This window comes from Drosophila tropicalis, unplaced genomic scaffold (assembly GCF_018151085.1).
Source record: "Drosophila tropicalis isolate 14030-0801.00 unplaced genomic scaffold, ASM1815108v1 contig_1063, whole genome shotgun sequence".
NCBI classification, from domain to species: domain Eukaryota; kingdom Metazoa; phylum Arthropoda; class Insecta; order Diptera; family Drosophilidae; genus Drosophila; species Drosophila tropicalis.
Window position 1 is genome coordinate 209,979 of NW_027172426.1, and position 27,369 is coordinate 237,347.

The window sequence follows — 27,369 nt, forward strand, 5'->3', positions numbered from 1 at the left end:
CTCCACCAACTGCCTCTTCAAATTCCAGCAGTAATCGGTCATCATTCAGGTATCCCATCTTCCTTGATTCCGTCTTTCCTCCTCTCTCCTATTAATGGAGAAAAAAAAAATTGTCAAACTTCAATTAATTATTTATTTCATTTTTTATTAACAATTTTTTAGCATACTTTTAAATGCCAAACATTTCCTGATAAAGTCGCCTAAAAACAAGATGAAAACTCTACATAATCCTCACTTGTTGCTATGGAAAATCAAAATGCTCGATCCCATTATTATTGAATTCACTGATTTTAAATCTTTTACCTTTTGAAATTTTTTGTTGAGTACCTTCTTTAATTGTTTCAGATTCTTATATTCGGATTATAAATGTTTGACTTTAGATCATATTTTCTATGTTTTTGAAAGAGATAGTCGTAAAGCAATATTCTTTTTGTTGTTTTGATAATAATTATAAAAATAAAATGTGGATTTATTCCTTTGCCTTTTCCTTGCTATGGTTCCAGTCTAAAAATGTCCAGTTTAACAAAGTGTAAGGAGACTTTTAGTACTACAAGTAAATTTATTTATTTTTTATTTCTATCTCTTAAGTAAGAATTTTTAATATGAAATTTATCACTTTTTTGGCATTCCATTTTTTTCTTCTTTTATTTTTTAATGCCCAAATGTATTTAAAAAATTGTATTCTGCTGACCAAACAAAGGCTTCGTGTGCCACTCTACTCAGCTTTCGCCACAATTTTCAGCCACATAATTGTTAAAAATTTTTCATATATTCCCCCACAAAATGTAGCATGAAAAAAATGCAACAGAGTCTTGTAGTTTGAAAGCTGTTGTAGGTAAATTTTGCGACTCTTGGCAGCCAACGAAGCGAGACTCCTTCGGCGGAGCAGATCCTCTGTTCCAGCTACCGACCAGCATCATAAATAGTTTAATATAAAATGCAGACAAAGCCCTGAGATAGTGAGAGCACCCCAGTGGGGAGGGGGTTGAAGATTGGAGCTTGGTAAGAGCCCTTCGCTCATCTCGTGCCCGCATATTTTTGCCCAAGTCGGGCCAGCGTTTTTCTTTTGTCTTGCGGCCAAAGAGGGAAAATGCTTAATGCACCCACAAAATATTTTGCTTGGCTGGCAAGTGATAATGCAGCTGCCACACCCCCGCCCACCTTGCCGCCCATCCAGATTTTGGTCGTCAAAGCAAAACAAAGTCTACACTCCTGCTTGATTTTTCATTTTTTCAAAAATATCCCTTGCTTTTTTACTTGCCCCTTTTTTTTTAGAGTCTTGTATAGTTTTTATATGCATATTCAACAGTGTGGAAATAATAAAGCCAACTTGCCGACAGTTATAGTTAGTTGCTTGGAGAAGAGTTGTCTAGAGACAAGAGTCGAGATGCCGGAAACAGGAAGCACTTATTGTCGGTCCAGACTACGGAAAGGAATGAGGGGCAATGGATGGCTTGGCTGGCGCCAATGAGAAACCAAAACCAAACCAAACCGAAACGAAACGATACGGAATGTTCGACACTTGACTTTCGTCTTTGGCTCGTTCAATGCATAAAATTTATTGCATTGAGTGATAATAATACTTGATGCGGTCGCTGTTCACTATTTTTGCCCATTCTCTTAGTGTGTTCCTTTTTATTTCTAAGTGCAATTCAGTGTAAAGTTCAAGTGCTTGTTTGCCTCGCCAATAAATAGAGAATCTAATTTGAGAATCATTAAGCGTGTATGCAAAAAAGGACAAAACAAAAGAAATTCAAAACAAAAAATATTATAAATTTTTGTACTAAAACAACATTTTCAATTCAGTGTGTAGTACTTAATCACTTGAAAGTTTCCCAAAAAATGGCCTGACCTTTAGCCTAGCAAACAGATAAGTTTTTTTGTTGCTCTCCCAACTATATTGCTGATTTTTCCACATTATTCTTATCTACCATCTCATAATATGTGACACATTAAACGTACTTATAAAATCGCAATACAGTTTCTAACGCAGAAGTAATTAAAATTAAAGAAAGTAATTAAAAATTGAACTTCGAATTGGAAGAGTGTGCAAGACTGAATCAGTACAGTCGCCTGATTTGATGTCATTTCTTATAATATTTATTTTCAAGTCACATTATTTCGTATGACATTGTGACATAATTATATTTGTCAAAAAAGGATAAAAAAGAACAAAAAAATTGTTTGTCGAAATTCGGATTTTGGCTAATATTCCATTCAAATCACGCATCAAATCGAACAACTGTCGAATCGCAATTGAAAGTGACATTTATGACGCAGACATTGCTATCATCCTAATCAGCTTGAGCATCAGCATCTTCATCGTCATCATCATTGCAATCAGTCACATTCACATTGTCTCAGCATCGTATTGGATTTCCCTTGAAGCAGTGATTTGAATTCTGTCAAAATGTTGGTTACCTGACAGAAGGCGAAATTTAATTGTAGTTAACATGACATTTTTCGAAATTAGGAATCGCTGGTATTCGCTTTTGTTTTCATTATTCTTATGGTTAACCACGAGTTAATTTCATCGTCTCTGCTTTCTCTGATGTCAATGTCATCGGGTATATAAAGGATTTGCTGCTTTTGCTTCCAGCCAGTCCCAGCAAGGTCCTGATTCTGCCTCTGACATCCTGTTCCCGCGTTTTGTGTTCACTTTTAATTTGTGACTTTTTTTTGTAGTTGGTGCTGTTCATATTTTCCTTTTAGCTGCATTATTGTGATTTGCGCCATAATTATTTTCACTGGGTTTCCCTTGTGCTATGCAGTGGACGTGGCTGCCTACCTTCTGCATTGCCTATACCACGGGATGTCTTCTTCTCCCAAAGGGTGGACCAACGTTTTGCTTGTCACGCAAATGTTTCATGTCAGATTTAAGCTGCTTCTCTAGCTACTTTGTGCGGGAAATATGTATACCTACATTCATATATATATATATACAGACGTATATACTCATACACTTACAAATGTTCTTGAAAAACCGCGTGGCACGTCGACAAAGTAGACCACTCTCCCAGGAAGTTCCCGCCTGCCCACCAACTGACCCACGTAACAACTCATTTTTACTGAGAGGGGACTCACAACCCAAAAGTCTGGATCATAGACTAAGCGGTATAGTGGTTCACATTTAGTTTGCATTGTGATTGATTTCCTAAAGAGAATTCATCTAATCTTTCTGAAATGTCAAATGTCCTTGTTGCTGCAATCTTATCCTATATATCAATAATAGCTCTCTATATATAATCTTTTTTTATTGATTTCACATAATTTCTTTAAAGATAATAATTTTTTAAATAATAAATCGAATTCATAATGAAAAATTCCATCACTTAATTCCCTGACCTTAACACACCGTAGTTAGTTCCTCATTGAAATGTGTTGCTGTCCCCACGTTAGGGTATATCATTTATCCTAAAAAGTTTGTTACGCTACACTACATAATAACTTACACTATATAATAACTGAATATTAACCAAACTGTTGAAGATGACAACCATTTTCATTTCCATTTTCATTTAGTTGACAAAAATATAAAAAGACTTTTCAAAAGTTTTGCAAAATATTATCCCACTGCTTTAGCAGGGTAATAATCATTCGGCATGGTTGAATAAAACCTCCTCTGTAATATATTTTTTTCAGCACGTTCTGACGGTCTCAAAGCTATATTTTTCAATTTGTAAACATATCCTGCGGTGCAAGCGCTGAAAGCCAGCATTAGTAAGCAGTTGCAGCCACGCCCACACAACCCACCACGCCTGGCCACATAGCTGCTTTTTGCTGTTGGTCAGAGCATGAAATGCATTTGCTTCATTTGTTTGGCGTGTATTTCATGTCAACTTAATGTTTATTAGAAAACGTCTGCTCAAATTGCAGAGGGCAGTCGCCGCACAGACACAACCCTCTGAATCCACTTCCCCCCTCAAACATCTACCACCCGTCGTTTACAGTGTTGCATATTTATCAGCCAACGGATGGCCCAGCCAGACTCCGAGCACATTTTTAATAACAATTTTTTCCCTTCCATTTAATGTAAAGCACAAGTCAACTTCAATTTACGTAAACAGTGCCCACGGATATCTGAATTAAAGGAAAGTTTCTTTTATCATCATTCTTTTTACCTTTTATATAACAGTTATACCATAATTAACCTTAAAGCCGTCTCCCAATAATGTTCAACGACTTAATCCATAGCTTAAGTATATTAAACTGTGTAGTAACTTGGGTTTACTGAATGTTCCATCGTCTTCTGATCGATCCACGAGCGTATGTATGAGACGGACGTATAAGCAGAGGGCACATTTTCCTGACCACACAGAATACCCCAATTGACAATGCCAACCTGGACAAAGCGATTTTTTTGCCGTGGAATAGGACAAAAAAGCGGTGCACCGCCATCACCAATGCAGGCATCCTTATCCTTTTCTCCGCCAGCACAAATGAAACTCTCCTTAAGCTGAAAGTCGATGCCCAAAAGTGTTTGCCGCAATAACGATTCACAACGATATCTACCAACTATTGGAAGATCAATCTTCTTTTGAATTAAGGCAAAGGAATTATCATCATCATCATGATTTTTCTTGCCCCATCCAGCAACGAAGCAGCGTGAAGAATCATATGATGTCCTTTCCGGGGCCAAGCAAATCGGACTAATATTGGGAAGTATTTTGAAGGAACTTTTCAGAATAAGTAACGCCGCATTATAATCTCCGTTTACTTCATTGAATTGGCTGTGTATTTCAATGGTGGTCACTTCCATGCTTACAGATGGATAAGTTTCATCCTTACTTCTTGTGTGCCATTCACCAGCTATGATAATGATATCTCGTGGTGACATATTTGAAATGTGTTTAGCTTTCGTAAGCACAACATTGGGTGCTATTAGAGAGCCACCTCCCAAAATATTTCCAGTATTGCGGTTATATACAATTACCACCCAGGGGAATTCATTTACGTCCGCCTCACTTGCTTGTTTCCGAGTCGTTTCAAGTCCATTTTTATTGCTGTAACCGCAACTGGGCACCTTTAAACAAATTGTAAAATTTAAGAAAGATTATGAATTCCAACACACAAAGTGTGTATCTCATCCTAGTTGAAAGTGTGTATCTTACCTGAGTTTCGGTGTTATTTCTGTTTAGAGTATTAAAAATGGTGTTCATGATATCATTTAAAGTGACGGTAGGCTGTTCAGATGTTGCAGTAACACAAGGCTCCTAAAGGTTAAATAAAGAACAATGAAATGATGAAACCATTCATACCTTTTACCTAATTGAAATAATTTTAGACCAATTTGTTGCTGTGGGTCAATTACCTCAGTATCAGGATTAAAGACCTCATTCACCTTTTTGACTAGAGTAGTTGAAGGATTTCCAAATGTAATACTTGGGACACTAGGCTTCTAAAGTGAAGTTTGAAAATGATCTTGGTTAATTGGAAAATTATAGATAACAAAGCTATACATTAAAAGAATGAAATTATTAAATATGTAAATTAAATATGTAACGATTTAAATGTATGAGTTAACTTTAATATTTTTTGTCGGTGCAATTACATCTTTTGGAGCCATGAACATAAAAAAACGCCCGATCTCGATGAACTTTGGCATATAGTAAACTGATAAACAATTATTATTTATGTTTTCTGGTGGCAGTGTCCGTTGATCTAGACGGAACGGTAAACGCCCGTCCTGCTGATCATAAAAATACTCTTTGCCTAACACATTTAAGCCATTTCAATATACAGTTTCCTCTTCATGAAGAATGATATAATGAAAATGTTTAACTTACCGTTGTTAAAAACGCGTCATACAGATCATTCCGATTAGTGGTGGTAGATTCCTAAAGTAAAATATATTTCAATATGATTAACGGTCTTTAATATGATCAACTTACTTGAATTTCGGGAGCGCAACAGACGCTGTACGAATCACAAACTACAAATCGAAAAATTATAATGCCACTGCCATCAGTAACGATTTGGCCATCCCGACATAAATTTCGAGCTACACACTTGTTGGGCGCACGGCAGGATAAAGAGACTCCAGGAGTATTAATTGCAACTAGAGCTAAAAAAGTAAAGCACAATGAGCTCCACATCGTTAATGCTCTGAGAGGTACTTTGTTAGCGAACTGATGCCTGAATATGTGCACACTGTCTTTTTATATTCGTTATCAACATTCGAGCTGATAAGCTCAAAAATAACCAGAAGGTTAAGCCTTGCCAAAGTTTGAATACCCTTAAATTTATTATATTACTGCTAACTAAAATGTTCAAAGAATCTTCTAGCATACGGTTTTATCGTTTGATTGAATGGGCGGATAAGAATTACTAATAAATTATAATATATACTTTATATAATCGGAAATGAGCTGAACAATTCATATACTCTTTTTGCAAGGGTATAATGAAATGCTGTGTACGAAGTGTTTGTGTTTTTATAATTATGATTGCATTGCTTTTAGTAAGTTATTTTTAATCGAAAAGATGAGGCGAGTTTTATTTTTTCTCCTGTTCCTTATTCTTCATTTGATTTGTCATGGAGTTGATAAGGACGACGACGACAGCTCTCTGGAAATCGACTACTCATTTTTTGATACACCAGAACCTTCAACAATTGTAAAGCCAAAGGATATTTTCTGTGGTCCACGACAGATTTGCGTGAAACGAGCAGATTGCATTCATGGAAGAATGCAGCACAATTCCTCCTATTCGGCTTGTGTTTCTCCACACGTCTGCTGCGACACATCTCTGGAGGTGAGACTTTTATTTTATATAAAAAAATATCAAAATTTCATATTTATTTCTGGACAGCAAAATCAACCCAACTATATTAATGATATGGAGCCCTGTGGATTTGGAACTCCTGGTAACCCTTCTAGTAAATTGTCTACATTTGGAGAATTTCCCTGGATGATAGCAATTTTGGAGCGCGATTTTAATCCTGTTGATGTTTTCACCAATTACGTTGGCGGCGGTTCATTATTAGCGCCCACTGTAGTCCTTACAACTGCCCGTATCGCAGAAAACAAAACGACTGATACTCTCTTTGTCCGTGCTGGCGAATACGATCACACAAACCGACAGATTCAACATCCGTACCAGGAAAGGAAAGTCAAACAGATTATCAGACATGAGCATTATGATCCTGGTTCTTTGGCAAACGGCACTGCGCTCTTAATCCTAGACACCCCCTTTAACGGTGAAGTTCACATAAGACCCATCTGTTTGCCCATTTTTAACGAGTTTCAGTTGCTCGACAAATCACAGTGCATTGTTACAGGTTGGGGATCGGTGACATTTCAACAATTTGACTATCAGCCGAGATTGAAAAAACTTGCTATGCCCGTTCTCTTGCAAAGTGAATGCAATGCCAAGTTTCGAAAAACTCGTCTGGGTCCTCACTATCAACTGGATCAAAGTTTATTGTGTGCTGGCGGCCAGAAGAATGTTGATGCTTGCCAAGGCGATGGTGGCAGTCCCTTAATCTGTCCTCTGGTGGGTTCGAAAACGCGATATTTTCAAGTTGGCATGGTTGCTTGGGGTATTGGCTGTGGTTCAGCTGATGTTCCTGGAACTTACGTGAACGTGGCATATCTGCTTCCATGGTTAAGAGAAAAATTAAACGCTTTGGGTGTCGATAGAAAGTACTATGCAAGTACTTCTTTGAAATAATTAACCCAGCAACAGCATTATGTATTCACATTTATAAATACATATTAAATTATACACTTAAATGCGGTTTCATTTAATTTAATTGATTGTTATGAACTTGTGGCTGTGTTTTTCCGAATGCTTTTTGAATTCACGGTCTATTGAATTTCTTTTGAGTTCCTAGTAAAATTCTTTTGCACACCTCGCTGATTTTGATTAATTTCTATACTATAAGTTGTGACGCATACGCTCATTTCGCTCGGTGGTGATAATCTTCATTCAACATAATTACGATTTCTCCCGAAACCCTCTTGTGATGCTATAATGGACTATATTAATACATACATACAAACAGCTAGGTACTGAGCGTTATCAGTCTTATATATTACTAGTCTGATTTGTTCGATTCAAGCATTTGGTTGCACATCACGCGTTTCGCAATATTTTCAATAAAAAGTTTTTCTTTTCTTCCACATAATGCATATACTACGAGTTTTATACATATTGATTCCTTTGGGCTCAACACTTATTACTAGTGGCGAAAGCGCAGATGACTTCTTTGATTACGAAGATAATGAAGATTCTTCAGCTCAAAACTTAACAAAATGCTTTTTTAGCAAGGGGCTGTGTGTGAACCAGTGGAATTGTACACATCCAAGTGTCCCTACAACCAAATACATGATTAATTTAACAAAAAAACACAATTGCGACTATCTCGAGATATGTTGTAATAAAGAAAATATTGTTAAGAATTATACAAGACCAACAGCTAAAAAAGTGGAATGTGGATATGCCAATCCTAGTGGAGTTTTGATGACAATTAAAGGCGACACCCAGGGAGCTGTCAATTTCGGTGCTTATCCCTGGACTGTGGCTATTTTTGATACAGAATACGAGTATCGTTGTGCCGGAGCCTTGATACACTTCCAAGTGGTCCTAACCACAGGCTCTTGTCTGGGTCCAGTTAGAACTAAGCTGATTGCGAGAGCCGGCGAATGGGACATGAATACTATCGAAGAAATATTACCCAATGAAGAGATGTCTGAATACACAAAAATTTATCACAGCAAATACGATAAGGATTCCGAGGAATATAATATAGCTTTACTCATTCTAAATAAGGAATTTACCGCACTACCGCATATTCAGACAGTCTGTTTACCTATGGAGCATACGAAAGTTATGGAATCGGATTGTCTAACCACCGGATGGGAAAAATTTTCAAGAAGGCGTCAAGTATTTTTGCAGAGTAATCGTATGAATGTATCAAACGATTTATGTTCCACTGAACCGAATTCAAATTTATTTTGTGCTTCAAGCCAAGAGGAAGGTGTTGAATGGGCTCTAGGATCATCATTGGTCTGTCCTTGGGTAAACAGTGAGAATCGTTACAGTGTTAGGGGCTTGTGGATCTCAGAAGCTGGTGAGGTCAATAAGCCAACATATTTTCTAAATGTGACCAAGTTTACACCATGGATAATCGAACAACTTAAAAATAGAAATATTAATGTCAGTACCTAAAATTAAACAGTCTACGCAATGTTTCAAAGCATTATTATTTGTTTTATTCATTTTAGAAAATTTCTCTTGATTTCATTTGGTTGCCTTGTTTCAATTCTTTTACCCCACATGTGGTAAAATTAACGCCAAGGAAACGCGTTACCAACCCGCATCGTGACCTCCATTATATACCCACCACGCACACATATGTATATTCCTCCCGCCGGCTAAGGCATTTTCATTTTCCATTTTTTTTTTCTTCATTGGCCCCTTTTTACTTTGGCGGCGCACAAATGTTTATACATTAGCCACATTTGTGCGAATGTGGCGTCGTCTTCATCTTCGTCTTCGTTGTCGTCACAGGTGCTGATTATATTGAAAATTATTAGTGAAACATTGCAGTGATGGTAGACTCCTGTGGAGTTTCGGTGGAAACGGCTCGATTCTGGAGCGCTGCATGTGGGCCATAAAAATTGATTGCATACTTTGTGGCGCGCCGAGTGTGCTTTGAGTGTGTATATGAAAGTTAGTTTATACACACTCATATAGAGCACATGTAAGTATATAGATACATATATATATATACCTATGTATATAGACGACTGCCTTGGGTTAAAGAAGTTGCCTTTTGGGCATTAGAATTTCTTAAACCTTATCCCTTTTGCCAATAGAAACAATAAAAATAGCTGACATCCAGTTTGCAGAATATTACTTTGGTCTAATTTTAACCAACAATCATGATGTATGTATATGGCATAGATGGCTTCTCATACACAGGAAAAGTACATTGACAATAATTTGAAAATTGATGATGTGCACATAATAAAGTGTCAAATATCAACACACATCAGGGCATCATCATCATCAGCAGCATCTCCATGCCCCACGCTCCAATAGACTGTCTGTGTGGAAGTTGAGAGCTCGTAATGGCCACCAAAGAGCTTCAACTGCGACAGCGTAACAGGAAAAAAAGAATAAATAAAGCCAAACGTGAGCTTGTACTCAAGTATATAGAAGGACAACGCGAAATAAATAAGAAAAAAAAAAAAATACGACGAAAATTGACAAAATTGATTGAGCGCAAGAAACAGCAGAGCGAAGACAACATTGAAAAGTTAACGCTTGTCATACGGATGGCATCCACCTTGAGGCATCCACCATGAGCCATTGCCATCGGCATCGGCATTGGCATCCGCATCGACATTGGCATTTTCTTGAGTTCTCACCGTCTTCGCGTGTTTTTATTTTCACTTTATCATATAATTTTTCACCTTTAAACAATTTTGACTTGCTTTTCCTTTTCTTATTATTGTTTTCTCTCTCGAGTCGAAAAACAGTATTCTGCTCCTTCAATGTTGACATGCAATTTAATCTATTTTTTTTCTATACCTGTTTACCTGCTTTCTGTCAAGGGCTAAAAAAAAACGAGGAAAAGATGTTATAGTAAATGTATCTATATGTAAATAAGTTGAAGAATTCAATTCAAAACCGTTTTTCCAACTCACAGTCAATTTCTGGGAGTTCAAACCATTCGTTCCAATACTATGTTGCGTTTGGTTTGTATCAGAAGAAATTGAAATCTCAGTGATAATTTTAATTCGAGAGCAAGAGAACATCTTAAGAGTTAAGGACAAAAAGCCAATTGTTGTTTCTTTCTGCCGATAACGATTCCTCGACTTTTAAGTCATTCTTATTATCAATTCTCTGAAATGATTGATAATTTATTGAATTATTGTTCACGTTATAATAAACATTACAATCTACACACAAAAAAAAAAAAAAATCACACACACGCACACATATTTCGTTTACAATGTTTGTTGGTCATATACAATGTAAGGGGAAGGCCTCGAAGGAGCGCAGTAGCACAGAGTCATCCAATTATCGCTCGTAAGTCCTAATATGAAAATTGAAAGAACCAAATAAAGATTACAATCTATTTTACATTTCTTTGAATATAAGATTTAACTATAGCGAAGAAGCCGAAGTCGAGTCGCAGCTGTCAACTAAGTTGTCACGGTAAGTGGAGAAATATGAAACTATCACAAAAGGCACATTCAGAAGGGTCAATGCCAATTGTTTTTGAGTTCTATAACATAACAATAAACCTTAAAATTTAAACACTACTAAAAAAGTCGACTTAGGTACATTATATTTAGAGAAGTGGTTTTGGGCATCAATTCCAAGAGCAATCGGACTTGACTCATCTGTGCCTTGCAGTCGTCGTTAGACACCGCTCTTAACCATTTTAAGGTTCCCTTAGCACATCGTTACTCATAAACGACTATAAGCAATTCATAGCCGCTCGTCGAATTCAAGCAGCATGGAGAGGTTTTCAGTTTAGGAAAACGAGTAAATTGCATTGGCAAGCGGCCATAACGATTCAACGCTGGTGGCGTGGTTTTCAAGTGCGTAAGGGCATGTTTAATAAAATTGAGCAACGTCTTCAAAGGACCGTCATAGAGCATCATAGTCGATCGGCTACCAAGATTCAGGCATTGTTTCGAGGCTGGTGGATTAGGCAGACAGTTCATGATATGCATAGTCTAAAGCGAATGCAAATATGTGCAGCTGAAGAGCTTATTAATTGTGTGGCCTTTAAGTTGCATCATCTGTTGCGAACCGTAGCCATTCCTGGTGTCTATTCTTTGCGCAATTCCAAGTGAGTGAATTTTTATTTCATCCTATAAATCAAATGTGCAACATTTTTTCTCTTCTAGCTGTCTATCACGAGTGGAGAAGCTGCTGGCTAGCATGACTTTTCGTTTTCACAATGATCGAGTGCGAGGACTACTCAACAAGGGCCTAACACACAAAGAACATCGGCGTCGCGAATTTCAAATGTCAAAATACAATACCTCAGTTCCATTTGCTGGACCCAATTTTAATAAGAACTGTTCGCGGCCATGCGAGGAGTTGTTGAAAATGGATAAGGACATGGATCGACGTATGTATAAAATTATTGCAGAATATGAAAAGACCTTGATTGAAAAACCTGTCTCGAAATTAAAACATAAATTAAAGGAACGTAAGTAGAATCGATGAAGTATAACTAATTAGCTAAAATGATCTGTTACTTTTTTCTGCTCGCTTTAAGGCAATCAACGGAAATATCTCGAAAGGATAATCGCCCGTCAAAATAAGCACAAAAAGAGTTTTTGCGGTGATGTCATCGAGAGCATGCGCAAATGGAAACTCTGGGATGGTAAACAATTACAAATCGACAAAAATCTTTTCCGCCATCCGGATAATTTAGAAAACTTTATCCTTGAAATGGGTGATCTATGGGATGAACTTGAACAAGCCAGCTGCCACTGCAAAGTACCCAAGTCTGATGAGGTTTCCTGTCATTGAAATGCCCAACGTTTTAAAATGATTCTCATACTCGTAAATCCAAATTTATAGTATTTTCTAGGGAAATATTGTTTTAAGTATTTTATTAGTGAACAAGACATAAATAAAATTCAAACAAGATTACTGCTATTGATCTCTGTAGGGATACAATGTCCTAAACTAAATCGTATAGTACAGTGACTAAAACTTATACATTTCCAATGTTCCTAATAATCCTGCCATCCTTCTAGATGTAGGAGATGATCTAATTAATTTCCGTTTGCTGATTTATGTTGATTGCCTCACGAGATGGCACAATGTGATATAAGAGAGTGAGATCCACTGGAATCCAGGCGGAATCTAAACCAAAAAGCTGGGGTGGAGTAACATGTGCAACTGACTGTTTACTAATTAGCAGTCATTTATTTGCCTTTGTTTTCTGTTTTCTTAAATATTTCTGCTTTCCCTCACCTGGCAACAATTTTTCTTTTTCTAACAAAAATTTTCTTTTGCAAAAGGCATTTCATTTATTTTTCCCCCTTTTTGGTTTTCTTTGTTTTTATGTTAGGTAGGTTTTTTTTTTTTATTTTATTTTTTGAGGGAATTGTTTTGGGCTCTTGCGTGGTAAATCTTGGCATGAACACCCATAAATATTTGACATGGCTACAATAGCTGTTGTAAGTAAGTATCTACGTGCCGTGGGGCAAGGTGTGAGCAGTGTGTAGTTCGAAAGGAGCCGGCAATGATGACATTTAATGTGTACGAAAAGGAGCCACCCGGATCCATGTGCTACGTGACTGGAGTCTGGCGGGTTTTGATTGGGTTGGCTTGAGGTGGTCTTACCAAATTAGATTTGCCTATAATTAATATGCACGATATGTGGCGCTAAGTTGTGTGAAAATTACTTGTGCGGATGACGTGACGTGGTTTTGGGTCTGAAAGTCTACAAAAGATTCGTGTGAAACACGATTATCTGATCAAATCCGCAGACTAAGTGTAATTCTTAATCGATTACGATATAGTAGACTATTTTCGAATTATTATAAGAAGTGGTAGAAGTGTTGAAATATGCAAACATATAAAAGTCTTGTTGGCAGTTAAATGCTCAATCCAGAAATTATCAAACATTGTCTATGATAATAGAATGTCTATGATATAGAAATTGCATTTAAATAATTTATAAAATTTGTACCTTGTTTAGAAGTTAATGTTTAAGCAATTGTATAGTTTATAACCAATTCAAAAGATATTTTAATCAATGGAGTTTCCAGTTATCAATATCCTTCCGAATGTGAGCCATCTCCTTCTTCGGATGGCCTGGAAAGACTTGAAAAACTCTTTCCATTCACGAATTAACTACCCTGACCTAACCCAAATACCAATTTCATTCTTTTTCCCCAAAAAATAAGATACACATACATATACCCAAATCAATTTGCTGTCGACGACCCAGCCAGAACCTTGACAAAAAACTCCGAGACAGCACATTTCTGGTTGTTGCTCTTGTTGCCCTTGTTGTGGGTTTCCTGCCTTTTTTTGGGGTTGCCATAGACAAACTTTTAAGTTTTTAATTAATTTGTTTTGCTGCCGCATCTTTTTCGCCCTCCGCCTTCTGTTTATTATACCCTGTAAGCAATTGGTTGAAAGAGTATATTTTAATAGACAAAAAGTGTGTAGCAATCACAAAAAAAGGTAAGACAGATTAGATTTTTACCATGAGCTATAGACACGAAATAAGAACTTGCTTTCAGATGGAAGTTCAGCTCATGTTCGATTTCTACATGGAATAGGGTAACTTAAAGTTGGCCTCTTTTATAAAACCTCTTTTTCCGTTTTGTATTTTTTCCACTGAGCAGCCGCAAAGAAGAAGACGTACCAGAAGTAAAAAAAAAAAAAAAAAACGGTTAAGTGGTTTCATTTGGCAAACATTTACCCAGACCTACGTCTCCCCAGCCAACCCACAAGCAACCACCCAGTCAGCCACTCATCAATGCCCAAGTGTGTGAGAGTTTTAATAGGCTTTTGTGTGGAAAATAAATTGATGCGGTGCACCTGTAAAATGCCTTTAACAATGAGGCAAGTGGGCGGCAGAACAAACGAGTTCGGTGGGCTAACCGCATTGTAACCAGAAAAAATGGAGGCAAACCGAATTGCGAGTTAATTTTAAGTAAATTGTTAGAAAATTGTGTGGCCCTAATGGGAATAATGGTACAGAAATGGAGAGAGAGAGCTCTTTTTTTATCCCATATCACAAATATTTCGCTTACTTACTCTGATTATGGTTAGAATGCTTAGTAGTAAAGAATTGCAATAATAATTTTTAACAGTAACTTTACAATAATACATTTGGTAGTAAACAACATGAAAGAACTTTAAAAGAAACTAAAATTTTCCTTCATAGCTATTCCATTATAAAATCGTTATTAATGAGGGCATTTTCATTGCTTTTATTGGCAACAATCTAATAATATATACATATTATCCATAGTTGGTAAACTCTTTTAAAATATATCCCATAGCCGTTGGATTATCCTGTTGCACCATATGACCTGCTCTGTAGATCCAAAACATGCTAAATCCACCACCGTGCTTCTCATAACCCTCGAGTACACCATTTATACGAAATCCTTTGCGTTTGGAGTTCGCATACTGATCCTTACGCTGCCATTTCATGCGATTGATCCAATTAACAGTTCCTGGCGTAGCGCAAAGTAGGTCCAAAATCCCCGAGTAGACGCCCACACGAAGCGGCGTCTCATTTAGCAACCGAGTTACTATAAAAGTTTGATTTAAATCTCTTAAGATTTCTCTCATTTAGGATGTAATTTCAACAACTTTACCAATATTGACAGCAGGTTTGAAGATGTCATCGCCAAGATTAAGGAATACGGATGCATTCTGTACCATCCACTCGGACATATTGGTGAGCTGAAGGGCTTCGGTGACATTGTGGCGCATAAATTCGCATAGTTTTGGATCTTCGCCATAGTCATCGTGATAGTCAACGCCGAGGCGAACTCTTTTCTGGGTGTTATACAAGAAAACACCGTCGGTGTAATCAGCTATAACTGCCTGAATCTTGGAACTCTCCTCCAGAGCACTCAACCATCGTCCTTGGTAGACCAATTGAGCAATGTCGGCAGCCACACTGGAAATATTGACATAGCCCGTTTGGTCCACAATACCCAATTGCAGAAGGAACGGAGCATAGGCCAAGGTGCTGTCTAGAGGTGAGGTCCAAGGGTTACCGACTACCACTGACTTGGGGTCACACACTATACCATTGGGCTGTCGCGTGGACAGATACAATTCCAATGCAAATTCAGGCGCCATTTTGCCTCCATAGCTTTCAGAGAATATATGCAGAGGAACTGTCTGAAATTCCTTATGCTTAGTTAAAAAGCTTTTCATTAGTGTGACCAGATCTTGGGCTATCTGCTGATTATTTTCCGCATAACGACCATGTGACTCCACATAGCTGAAGCCAGTGCCAACGGGACTGTCGATAAAGAGCACATTCACGTGCTTTACCCAGTTACTCTCTCGGGGTCGTCCCTCAATATCAATAGGGCCCAATTGTTCAAAGCAGCCGCCACCGGTGGATGCTACACCAGGGCCGCCTTGCAGCCAAATGACCAACGGCCGCTCTGTATAGCGAGTGACATTGGCTGTGGTATAGTAGAGCCAATAAAATAAGTGGGCACCATCGCGTACCTGGACATAATCCCAATCTTGTTCACCGGGGCCGAATCCACGACGCGCTAATATTAAATGAATTAGTTGGTTGAACTTCGATTCGATACAAAAGTTACCTTGTCCACTGCCGATCAGCCACTGTAACAACAGTACTCCCAAGATCTGATAATTAATTCGCATTGCGTCGGCCTCCACGCCCACTTTTACTGAGAGCACTCTAAGATTCGATTGCGTCCAATAAGTTCTATTCACAAATGCGCACTGAACGACTGAGGGCAGCTTTTTTCCTCAATTTGCTATTTATATCGTGGAATAAACAAATAAAACTTTCTGGAAAACTGCGAGATTTTCGTGGAAAATTAAAAATAAATGGCCAAGATATCTTTGTTTATGTCAATGATCGATATTAAGAGATAAGTACTCTTCCTCTCTCTATTCTTCACTAGCTTCTTTATTGTGACGTCAGCAATGAACAATTGTAGATGCCTTTTAAGTGCACAGTGGTCCAAAAGCAATGTTCTTTCGATGTATGTAGTATAAACTGCTATGCTGAAATATCATTATGTTGTTTCCCTTGCCATCATTTGTATTCTCACAGCATCCTTTCACAAAAAACTGAAAGTTTCAAGCCAATTGCAATAATTTATTAAGAGCAGTTTGAGCATAAGACTTATATATGTACATACAGACGTGAGAGAGATTGAACGTCATATCGAAATCCTCTTCAAGATCTTATAAACTCCTTGTTATCTATCTTTGCAGTTGCCTAAGCTTAGACAGGCCAAATTTTAAAAACGTTCCCCTCTTTGCCAAGAAGAATGACCTTAAAATCTTAACAAAAGTTTTTTTTACTCAAATTTATATATTGTTACCAATCTTACAAAATTGTTTATTGAAAATTCGTAGTCACATATAAATATTTATCGTTGATATATCGTTAAACATAGAAGTTTTCAGTGCATTCATCATTCAGCATTTGAATCCTTGTCATCATAGTGGGTTACAGCCTTTAAAACATGGTGCATGGCGGTAGGATTATCAGCTAGGGCCATGTGTCCTGCTCGGTTTATCCAATACATTCCGAAATTTCCGCCAACTTTTTCATAGCCCTGAAGTCTGTTATCAACAACAATCGGCTGTCGCTTAGCCTCAAGGTATTTGGATTTATCAGCCCAAATTAAATCTTTAATCAAACCCAGATTGGCTGTTGTCGGTATCAAAATGTCCAATTGACCCGAGAATATATTAACCTTGACAAATGTTTTGTTTAAGAGTCGAGGAACTGAAGGGAACACAAATGTATTTATATCATAGAAACTAAATCATGGCATATACTTACTGGCAAGTAAGTCCGATCTTAAACGATCTGCATGCAGGGCTTCCAGAACGTCCATAATTTGTTCACGGTAGATACTGCCATTAATTTTCAAGGCCTCGCTTACGTTTTTTCTCATGAATTCTGTCAATTCGCCTGAGAATCCATATGTCCGATCCTCGTCGGGATCCACATGATTTTGTGTGTTATATATATATATTTCACCCGTCAGATTCTGTAAAAGATCAAACCACACCAGATACTCATCGGTTGCCTCAGCGAATTCATGATTTTTCACAGCACTCAGAATCTTTTCCTCTTGTCTGTTAATCAAAACCACACCATCCTCATCAATTAATCCATTCACGAAAAGATAGCGCGAATGCTCTTGGCAAATGTGACGAGTTGAAATCCATGGATTGCCAAGTGAAATGGACTTAAGGAGGTTTGGCTCCCCCAAATCGCCATTTTTAAACGCCAAATCTAATTTCAAAGCAAATTCTGGAACCATTCGACCTCCATAACTCTCCGAGAAGATGTGCAGGGGAACTTTCTTGAATTCCTGGTGTTTTTTGTAAAAGTATTGCATAAAGGTCACTAGGTCATTGGTGAGCTCGTTGTTGTTGGTTGTCAAGAGTGTGACATTGTCGGCGTAGCTAAAGCCTGCTCCCACAGGACTATCGATGAACAAGACATTGACATGCTGCACCCAATTGCCCTCGCGCGGATTTCCATATATATCCACTGGTCCAATTTCGAAAAAATTTCCCAGCAATGTGGATGATCCTCCTGGACCACCTTGTAACCAAATAACCAGAGGACGTTCCGTATAGTTGGTGACATTGGCCGTGGTGTAATAGAGCCAATAGAACATGTGGGCACCTTCGCGTACCTCCACGTAGTCCCAATGCTGTTCTCCAGGTCCGAATCCCTGACCTCGACCTTGAGCCATGGCGAAAATGCCAAAAAGTAGAAAGCAGCGCTGATAGAACATTCTCACAGTAAATTCACTAAAAAACTGAACATAGAGCTCCACGCTATTCCGCTATTTATTGCTAAAAATGTTCATGAAAACATTTCCATTTTAATGTGAGTGCTGACCTTGAACCCATTTACTTGGCGCTTCGTGAAATTTGCGGCACATATATTTCTTGTTTATCTGATTCTTGCACCCTTGCATATTGATGACGTAATAAGGTAATAAATATATTAAGTATCTCTTTGTTTATAAGTAGCTTACTTTATATTTGGAAGAAACTATTCTGATTTCACATGTCTGTTGTCCAACTGCCATGCCTTTAGCTACTTTTGAACTCTAATAATCTTCCTCTTTGTTTATATTAATCGATCATCAGAAAAATGTAAACATTTTCTTTATTTGTATATTTATTTATCACAATCAATATACAAATGGGTGAAAGGTTTAATTTATTTTGTGGGTATGTTTGAATACATTTGTTTATAATTAGAAAAAGTTTATACATATCCACGTTCGTACAATTTGCCAACCTAATTGCTATGCATGTTTCAATGCTGACTATCAAAGTTCTTTTAGAGTAAATGCTTCTGCATTTTTTAATAAAATTCACGAGGGTTGTTCACAAAATAATGGCTCATAACTGTGGGAAAAACAAAATTTAATGTTTTTATGAGAAAATAATTTAAATGTGCATTGAAATATACATTTGTAACCAGCTTGAATCTAGCTCTAGTCATATTGATAACTAAGTTTATCTTTTCATAAGTTAAACTTTCACACGATTTCAATATCTATTTTATTGGCAATTTATAAGTGTAACCTGGATTTCAGTCATCGAAATAGGTAAACAAAATTTAGCGATTAAGGTGATTAAGATATTTAATTACAGATTAATAGTTTTTGAACATTTTCAATCATCATAGTCGTTAATATTTTATTTTTATTTCCCCCTTCAACTCGCTAATGAGTGACTGGTTCCCAGCTGTTAGACAATTGACCAGAAAATGTGTTTACCTTAATCGATGTCTCATTCAATGTTCAAATGAAATGAAATTAGTTAATCTTACTGGTATCAATGGATAATCTTGTGAAATCAAAATGATCAAGATCCATCAGATTTTAAGAGTACCCAAAATATGCTTCGAAATCCCAAATTGTTTGTGTATCATAAGAAATTACATAACTGCTAAGATTTAAAAAAAACGAAACCATTCGAACATTGTATCTTTATCAAATTCTTTGAATTATTTTAGCTAATTGTAAGTATCAAGCATCCATCCACCATCTTCACCTATTAAGCCATTTACATATAGAAAGCTAGAATGTTCTCTAATGGTATGCATATTGACTTTAATAGACCTCCCCTTTGAGACATGGCGAAAATGCGAAAAAGTAGAAAGCTAACTAATTCAAAATGTATGCTATATACTTCTATTTATAAACTGAATATTTTAGTTTTTACAGGGTAGGTGAAAGTTGTGGATAATTCAAAATATTAAAAAAGAAGTTTATACCTTAGCAGTTGTTATTTACAATTTACAATTAAAGTTTACATTTTTGAACATTTTTTATTGGGACATTTCTATTCTAATACCATATAGAGAGTTGGTCTCATAACTACTTATTCAGTGTTTATATCCATATCTTCTTCTTTTCGTCACATCTGTTTTTTCTTTATCTGACATGATTTTAAGTGACTATTATTTTTGTGTGTTGCCCTTACTTATTCGGGTACGCTGATTCTGGATTTGTAAAATCAAGGGTTCTACGGTTGGAAAACATTACTAATTAACTATTTGTTAAATGCATAAGATTCTAATAATCCATTAAAATAAAAAAAAAGAGAAATTCTCGCTTTTTTTGTTGTTTCAAATTTACTTATTCCAGAACTATCTTTAAGATATTGATAGTTTAATATTATAATGATTTTAGTATAACATTATGTTCAGATCACTTTTTTTAACACATTTTTTTGAAAACGTAACGGAATCAGCCCCAAATTACTATAGGATAACTATTAAACTTAGAATACTATTTAATGACCTCAAATTTAATATGAAAGTACAAATGAATGAAAGGTTAAAGTTATTTTGTGGATATATTAAATACAGTTAATAAGAATTATATGATATATAATATATATACGTTTGTACAATTTGATTCTTATTGTAAGTACGAAAATATTTTTGACTAAGAACAACACAAATGCTAAAGATGTCGAAAACTAAGGTTTCAAGATATACGAGCTACTCGAGTCGCTGCATGGACAAGTTTGTTTTGTGTCAAGACACTAATTAACTATCTCATTTCACTTTGATTTTAACTCGAATTGGTTGTTTTTTAGGATTATTATTTTGGTTTATGGATTGAATGATCTCACTATTGCTCAAATCGAAAATTACTATTTCAAATTCAGCAGGCACAATATACATTCATCTCCGCCAGTTTCTATGACTCTGACAGTAGTTTTAGATGTTTAAAACATTTATGTTTAGAATGATCTAATCACAGCTAATAATGGTTGAATAACAACGTCTTAATAATTATTTAAATTTTAATGACAATTTATATGTGCTATATGGTGAATTCCAGCTTAATAGATAAAACTTTTGATTATCTTTCAACTTCAGATTATCATTAATTTATTTTACCATTTGACACTAAATCATTATAGTGGGTAACAGCTTTTAAAATATATTGCATGGCTGTGGGACTATCTCTTGCGACTATATGTCCGGCATGATTGATCCAGTACATTGCAAAATCGCCACCAATTTTTTCATAACCCTGTAAGCGCCCATTAATATTAATTGGTTTTCTGGTAGCTTGAAGATATTCTTTTTTATTTCGCCACTGCCAATCGTTAATGAGTGCCAGTGTGCCTTTCGTGTTACACATTATATCCAATTCACCGGAAAATATGTTTACCTTAATCGACGTATCGTTCAAAATACGAGGAACTGAAACCAATCGACAAATAGTTATCTTTTTAGGTTTGGAAATTAGACAAACTTACTCGTATTTCTATATCTCGTTATTTGAAAATCAAATGTATTAAGTAGGTCAGTTACTTGTGAGCCGAAGACACCGCCATTTATTTTCAACGCCTCGCTAATATTTCTCGACATGAATTTCACCAAGTTTTTTGTATATCCATAAGTATTCTTATCTTTATTGTCCACGCTAAAATGTGTATTATATAAACTTGCATTACTAGTAAGATTGTCAATAAGATCAAACCACTTCAACTCAGTATCTGTATCAAATTGCTTGATTTTTTTTAGCTGAGTATCAAGCAAGGCCACTCCATCTTCATCTATTAATCCATTTTCATATAGATAGCGAGAATGTTCTCTAATGGAATGCATGGGAGATATCCATGGGTTACCGATGGATATTGACTTTAATAGAGAAGGATTCGCCATTGCGCCATTCTTCAAAGCCAAATCCAATTTACGAGCAAATTCTGGAACCATTATACCTCCATAGCTCTCCGAAAAAATATGCAGTGGAACTGTCTTGAATTTCTTGTGGTTTTTATAAAACTTTTCCATGAAGGACACTAGATCATTCGTCAGTTCATTGTTGTTGGTGACTAGAAGACTAGTGTTATCAACATAGCTAAATCCTGCTCCCACAGGACTATCGATGAACAACACATTTACATGCTGCACGAAATTGCCCTCTCGGAGATTTCCATGTATATCGAGTGGTCCTAGCTCGTAGAAGTTTCCAAACCCTGTGGACGGTCCTCCAGGACCACCTTGTAACCAAATAACCAGAGGACGTTCCGTATAGTAGGTGACATTGGCCGTGGTGTAATAGAGCCAATAGAACATGTGGGCACCTTCGCGTACCTCCACATAGTCCCAATGATGTTCTCCCGGTCCGAATCCCCGACCTTGTCCTTGAGCCATGAAGAAAATACTACAAATTAGAATGCACTTCCAATAGAACATTTTCTTTGTTGATGCACTATGAATCTGACTACAAGTGTAAGCTGTATTTCTTCTGTTTATACACAAAAATTCTTGCTATAAATATTTGAATTTTTCAGAGTGCTTTTTCATGTAATTTAAAGTTGATATTTTAATTTTGGCACTGGATCATTCCACTTTATGTTTTGGTATTTGCTAATTCCAATTTAAGAGTTGACTGCATGCATAATGTATATATAATACGAAATTTAATTTGCTCAATTTGTTATACTTTACTTTAATTTCTTATTTTCACGCCCTAAAGTTTTATCCGAAAAGGCAGAGTATAGAAATTGTTTTGGCCATGTGTTTTTGTACTTGTTCAATTCCAAGTCCATATATTTGTGTAAAACCTATATATACATTCCGAATTATTAACAAACAATAGCTAAGATGTAAAAGGAAAAGATTTCTTTCGTTCAAGTACTTGTCTGATTTTATAATTATTAAAGTTAAATTGCTTGCACCTAGAACAATTGGCAACTCCCACCAAAAAGAAATTTTGTAAAAGTAATTAACAAATTTTTCTGTATCTTTTATCATTTCTGTCAAATGCATGATGTCATAATGGGTAGAGCTTTTGTCGTGCTCGACAGTCCTCTAACAGTCCTTAGCGAAGAACGTTGATTGTGTTTGGTCGAAAGGTTGGAGGAAAGAGGAACAGCATGTCTTTTAATGAGAGCTGCCACCTTGCCAACGATGACAAGTGGAGACCGCAAACGGAAATCAATTTGCCGAACGTGGCTGGCGATATGCCGCTTCAGGCTGGAGGCGGACGAGGCTGCAAAAACCGAAATTGCCAGTTGAATGCGTTTTCGATTGTCCATTAAGCAGATCCTCCTGCTGTTGCTTCTGCTTCTGTGTCTGTGTCTGCTCCTGCCTTTTCCGCCTTCTTTTGCTTTGGTTTTTGCAGTGCCAAAAGTCATTTTCAAGCAATTGGCTTGGCTGGCAATCCACACACACTGGCTACAGAGAGTGGGACACGCACACTTGCACAATAAATTTGCAACAGTGCAATAGGGGCAATGACCACGCCTACTTTTTGCAACATGCAGATGCTTAGTCCAGACACACAAACACACGCATATAAACGCAAAGAGCTAAAAGGGTAAAGAGCAGGAGGGGTTTAGAAGGAGAAATGCAGGCTAGCTGAAACTCTAGGATGCAGTCGAGTGCGAAATTGCAAACAGCAACAACAAAAAGCGCTGAAAAGTATGCTTCCATACACACACACACACATACACACTCATGAGCGCTCACCCAGTCATACATACATATATACACCCACAAAGAATTGTCCTGGTTTTTGTGTGTGGGTGTAGCCAAACGGTTTTTTGACTCAACGAAACACAAACAGACTCGCTTAACCATTTGTCGCTGTTTTTCGTGTTTTCTCTCTCTCTTTCTCTCCCTTGCTCTTTCTATCTCTATTCCACCCATTCTTTGTCTTTGGGTCGACGTCTGTCCCTGGCATTTTGTTGTTTTTGTCACGTAAATTACAAGTTTTTCATTTGTGGTTGTTTCTTTCCTTTTCTCTACCATGTGTCCTTTTCCATTTATTTTGCCATTGACGCCATCATATTTTGCACTTAGCTAAGGGGAAAGGGTCAAATAGCAAATGCATTAGAGGCAACAAATGAAAAAAGAAACTAAAAAGAAACTCTTCCAAAAAAAAAACACTGCGAATTTGTGTCTTTCCTTACCCTCACTATGGATGATTGAAATGATTTATAGAAATCTGCTGAACCTCATAAATAAACGTTCCCACTATGAAATGAAAACTTGCTTCTATGCTCTATAACTAATTGTTATATGTAATGATATATTAATATTATGTTACAAATAAGATATAAAGTATTATGCATAGTACTTACTGTATGATTTGACTGAGTTTTAAGATAGATGATAGATGATTAGCTCAAGTCATAACAATTATATTTGAGTATCAGTTTCCACTCCCATCTGTCATATAAAAGTTAAGTATACGATCAAATAAAACAAATATTTATTTGGCTTTTTTTTATAATTTCAGTTTTTTTTTCCACACACTTTCAACTTAAGTTGAGATACTAAAAATTAACTCTATTACTAAATACAGTTGTACAGTTTTTCAAACTAACAATCTTTTGATAAGGAAACAAAATGCATTTGCCTAGAAACCACAACGTTTAAAACTTGAACAAAATCAAATGAAATTGATTTATTTATTATTATTTTGGTTTTTTTGTATGTTTGTTGGCTTAGATAGCATACATGTATTTGTTTGTTTGTATGTATATATATATATATATAGATTATATACATATATATGTGCGTCTGTGTAAATGTGTGTGTTGGTGTATGTATGTGTATTTACATTTGACTTAAGGATAGGATTTAGCGCGATTTCTTTCGGTTTGTTCAATTGAGAGGATGCAACATTTCAAAAATGTTAGATTTTCTTTTGGATTTTTACAGTTACATACTTAGTATAGGTATAGGATTTAGGTATGTATGTAGGTATACATATGTATGTATTTAGATGTAGGGTGTTTATATATCGACTATTTCTGAGGGCATTATCAAGTTGAATTTGCTATTTAATTTGCTATAATTATATGATTTTGCGTCTGTGTTGTATAATTGTTTAATTAAGGGTTTCAATGTTATTTGGAAATGTTAGTTCCATATGATGTTTGATGCATATTGAATGCCCTGCTTTAAAGTCCACTGAAATCTCTCCTGCAAAAGGGACCAACGCATCACCGTAGCCAGTTGACCAAGGTATGCATAAGATTCCAATTCATTCTCGAAGCCGATGAGGCAGCATCTGTAAATGTAGAAAACAAAAGAGAGAAAAGATTGAGATCAGATTAGCAAAGGGCACCCGCTGGTCAAATTAATCTTTGGATTAATTGCTTGTAGCTCAGCGCAGAGCATTAATAAATTGTGTGTTGCCATCCCAAAACACAACACATATTCACACACACCACATATTCTAATAAGGTGATGCTGCATCCTTTGTCTTGGTCTAACCTTACCATTCTTTGATTACGTTTCTTTTTGTTTTTGTTGCTCCTATTCTATGCTAACTTTGATTTAATGCCCTCCAGTTTATCATTCCTAATGGCGTGCGTGTAAATGTATCCCCCTGTGTTTCTTTGCTCTAGCCGAACTCGTAATTTGTTTTAGTTACAAAAACAATCATGCAAACGATGTTTATGGTCCAAGTGTCCAGTGTGTGGTTAGTCGTGTTGTCTATTTGTGTCTGTGTGTGGGTCATTAGGCCATTTCCCATTCTTATCTTTTTGGCCTAATTTTTAAACCAACTACCGGTAATGCATAGAAGTTAATCAAATGTTTTATTGATTGGGATCCATGGACATGGAGAAATTAATTAAAGGGTTTACAAGGAAGCAAATAATTAAAGATAATAAAGTCTTTACTCACTTTTGTGCGTCAAGAACAATTCGTTGTGCTCATCCACATCGCCCGGTTGATCAAAGGGATACATATTCATATCGGGCGAGCGTCCAGAGGCCAATATTCTAGGTCGATCCTCTTCAATCATTTTTTCGCTCTCCTGTGCATAGATGTCATGTATGCGAGCTGAACATTTAAGCTGCAAGGGAAAAAGGAATATAAAATAACTTCATTTTCCCCCCTCTGTCATTCTATTTCAAAAAAATTACCTTCAATCGTCCTTTGATGAAATGGTGTACTGTGACCACAAAATTCAGTTCAAGGACCGCACTCTCAAGATTCTCAGCGAGGTGTCGTTGTATATCATAGATGCGTAAATAGTTTGGTGGAACTTGTATATCATTAATCCACCAGGTGAGATTTGCCGCCGGCTTCGAATAATCCGATGAACAATTCCCATTGACAATGTCGCCCAATCGATATCTGGAGTGTATGCCAGTTATGATGGGACGTTGGGTGGGCAGTTCTGAAACATATTGAATATAACTATTTGTAAAAAAAATGATAATGAAATGTAAATGGGTTACCTACCCACGACTTCCATATCGGCAGTCACAATAGAAGTGTCAAAGGTAGGAGCATCGGCGGAAACTTCACATGCGAATTTTCCAGATATTGAAGTGGGCACATTGCGCAATAATACATGACTTGCATTCGATTTTGTAGTCTGTTCAAAAATGATAATCAGTTTTTAGTTATATTTAATACATCTTATTATATAGCGGATGCAAGCTGTCGAGAAAAAACTTATTTATATTTAATCTAATCAATATTAATCTAATAATTATCATAGAAGTATAACAAGTAAATATAGAACTTTTTAAATCAAAATATTCTCATTTCGAATTCAAGGAATTTTCTGTGTTCCCTCACGTCACGGAGGCCCATTAGCTCAGTTGGTTAGAGCGTCGTGCTAATAACGCGAAGGTCGCGGGTTCGATCCCCTCATGGGCCATGAGTTAATTTTTTTACGAACGACCCTTATTTTGTTTTTTTTTTTTTTTTTTTTATAAAATCTCTTATTATGTATACGACATATATGGGATGTACATACAATACGATCACTAACCATAGAATATTCTATGGTTAGTGATGCAATGTTAATCATTATGCAAGTTAGAAGGTCGTCTTGGACTGCGAGTCATATTTGTTTTTATAGAATTCATTAGCCTACATGATAAGCTTCAAAAAAACTTTGTTTTTTGCATATTCTTCAAAAAAAATGTAAAATACTTTGGAAAAAAAAATAAAAAAAATTATATTTGGCCCATGAGGGGATCGAACCCGCGACCTTCGCGTTATTAGCACGACGCTCTAACCAACTGAGCTAATGGGCCTTGTTGACTCGGGCCAGCTAAGAGTGAATTTTCCAAGACGAGTATTTATCGATCGATCATCTTTAGAACTAGACGCTAACTGAATGGCATTAGAAGCGTTTTGGTTAAATCATATGACAA

At 36.5% G+C, this 27,369-nt stretch overlaps 8 protein-coding genes and 2 non-coding genes across 12 annotated transcripts in view; 4 read left to right on the plus strand and 6 right to left on the minus strand.

Annotated features, from left to right (window-relative positions):
* Positions 1-3,901: 3,901 nt before the first annotated feature.
* LOC137572530 (phenoloxidase-activating factor 2) lies at positions 3,902-6,114 on the minus strand. 3 transcript variants are annotated; one of them, XR_011031695.1, is made up of 6 exons: positions 5,892-6,114; positions 5,787-5,837; positions 5,312-5,395; positions 5,112-5,213; positions 4,142-5,023; positions 3,902-4,080 (listed from the first exon to the last, which is right to left on the minus strand). XR_011031695.1 is itself a non-coding variant. In XM_068284269.1 (5 exons), exons 1-5 carry the CDS (start codon positions 6,093-6,095, stop codon positions 4,205-4,207), a joined length of 1,263 nt encoding a protein of 420 aa, XP_068140370.1. In that variant the 5' UTR covers positions 6,096-6,114; the 3' UTR covers positions 4,086-4,204. The 3 variants fall into 3 exon arrangements, 1 of the variants encoding a protein (XP_068140370.1); XR_011031694.1 differs by having other exon boundaries at positions 5,312-5,398; XM_068284269.1 differs by lacking the exon at positions 3,902-4,080 and having other exon boundaries at positions 4,086-5,023; positions 5,312-5,398.
* Positions 6,115-6,470: 356 nt separating this feature from the next.
* On the plus strand, positions 6,471-7,704 carry LOC137572575 (phenoloxidase-activating factor 2-like). The gene is made up of 2 exons (XM_068284328.1): positions 6,471-6,753; positions 6,811-7,704. Exons 1-2 carry the CDS (start codon positions 6,484-6,486, stop codon positions 7,669-7,671), a joined length of 1,131 nt encoding a protein of 376 aa, XP_068140429.1. The 5' UTR covers positions 6,471-6,483; the 3' UTR covers positions 7,672-7,704.
* A 379-nt stretch (positions 7,705-8,083) lies between these two features.
* Positions 8,084-9,202, plus strand: LOC137572534 (phenoloxidase-activating factor 2-like). Its single transcript, XM_068284275.1, has one exon. It carries the CDS (start codon positions 8,128-8,130, stop codon positions 9,169-9,171), a length of 1,044 nt encoding a protein of 347 aa, XP_068140376.1. The 5' UTR covers positions 8,084-8,127; the 3' UTR covers positions 9,172-9,202.
* Positions 9,203-10,742: 1,540 nt separating this feature from the next.
* On the plus strand, positions 10,743-12,627 carry LOC137572542 (unconventional myosin-Va). The gene is made up of 5 exons (XM_068284286.1): positions 10,743-11,040; positions 11,113-11,169; positions 11,414-11,812; positions 11,871-12,178; positions 12,248-12,627. The coding sequence occupies exons 1-5, from the start codon at positions 10,964-10,966 to the stop codon at positions 12,502-12,504; spliced, it is 1,098 nt and encodes a 365-aa protein (XP_068140387.1). The 5' UTR covers positions 10,743-10,963; the 3' UTR covers positions 12,505-12,627.
* A 2,291-nt stretch (positions 12,628-14,918) lies between these two features.
* On the minus strand, positions 14,919-16,416 carry LOC137572565 (retinoid-inducible serine carboxypeptidase). The gene is made up of 3 exons (XM_068284317.1): positions 16,296-16,416; positions 15,324-16,244; positions 14,919-15,257 (listed from the first exon to the last, which is right to left on the minus strand). Exons 1-3 carry the CDS (start codon positions 16,357-16,359, stop codon positions 14,962-14,964), a joined length of 1,281 nt encoding a protein of 426 aa, XP_068140418.1. The 5' UTR covers positions 16,360-16,416; the 3' UTR covers positions 14,919-14,961.
* Positions 16,417-17,144: 728 nt separating this feature from the next.
* On the minus strand, positions 17,145-18,500 carry LOC137572503 (retinoid-inducible serine carboxypeptidase). The gene is made up of 2 exons (XM_068284253.1): positions 17,519-18,500; positions 17,145-17,461 (listed from the first exon to the last, which is right to left on the minus strand). Exons 1-2 carry the CDS (start codon positions 18,486-18,488, stop codon positions 17,145-17,147), a joined length of 1,287 nt encoding a protein of 428 aa, XP_068140354.1. The 5' UTR covers positions 18,489-18,500.
* Positions 18,501-21,110: 2,610 nt separating this feature from the next.
* On the minus strand, positions 21,111-22,390 carry LOC137572513 (retinoid-inducible serine carboxypeptidase-like). The gene is made up of 2 exons (XM_068284256.1): positions 21,490-22,390; positions 21,111-21,433 (listed from the first exon to the last, which is right to left on the minus strand). Exons 1-2 carry the CDS (start codon positions 22,388-22,390, stop codon positions 21,111-21,113), a joined length of 1,224 nt encoding a protein of 407 aa, XP_068140357.1.
* A 2,340-nt stretch (positions 22,391-24,730) lies between these two features.
* beat-Ib (beaten path Ib) overlaps positions 24,731-27,369 on the minus strand; it is a 73,867-nt gene continuing 71,228 nt past the window's right edge. Inside the window, exons 5-8 of the mRNA XM_068284210.1 lie at positions 26,444-26,579; positions 26,122-26,378; positions 25,880-26,051; positions 24,731-25,259 (exon numbers count right to left, since the gene is read on the minus strand). Of these exons, the coding sequence (XP_068140311.1) occupies positions 25,192-25,259; positions 25,880-26,051; positions 26,122-26,378; positions 26,444-26,579 (633 nt within the window). The 3' untranslated portion in view covers positions 24,731-25,191. The remainder of the gene's footprint in view (positions 25,260-25,879; positions 26,052-26,121; positions 26,379-26,443; positions 26,580-27,369) is intronic.
* Positions 26,794-26,867, plus strand: TRNAI-AAU (transfer RNA isoleucine (anticodon AAU)). Its single transcript has one exon. It is a non-coding gene; the product is annotated as a tRNA-Ile (tRNA).
* On the minus strand, positions 27,176-27,249 carry TRNAI-AAU (transfer RNA isoleucine (anticodon AAU)). Its single transcript has one exon. It is a non-coding gene; the product is annotated as a tRNA-Ile (tRNA).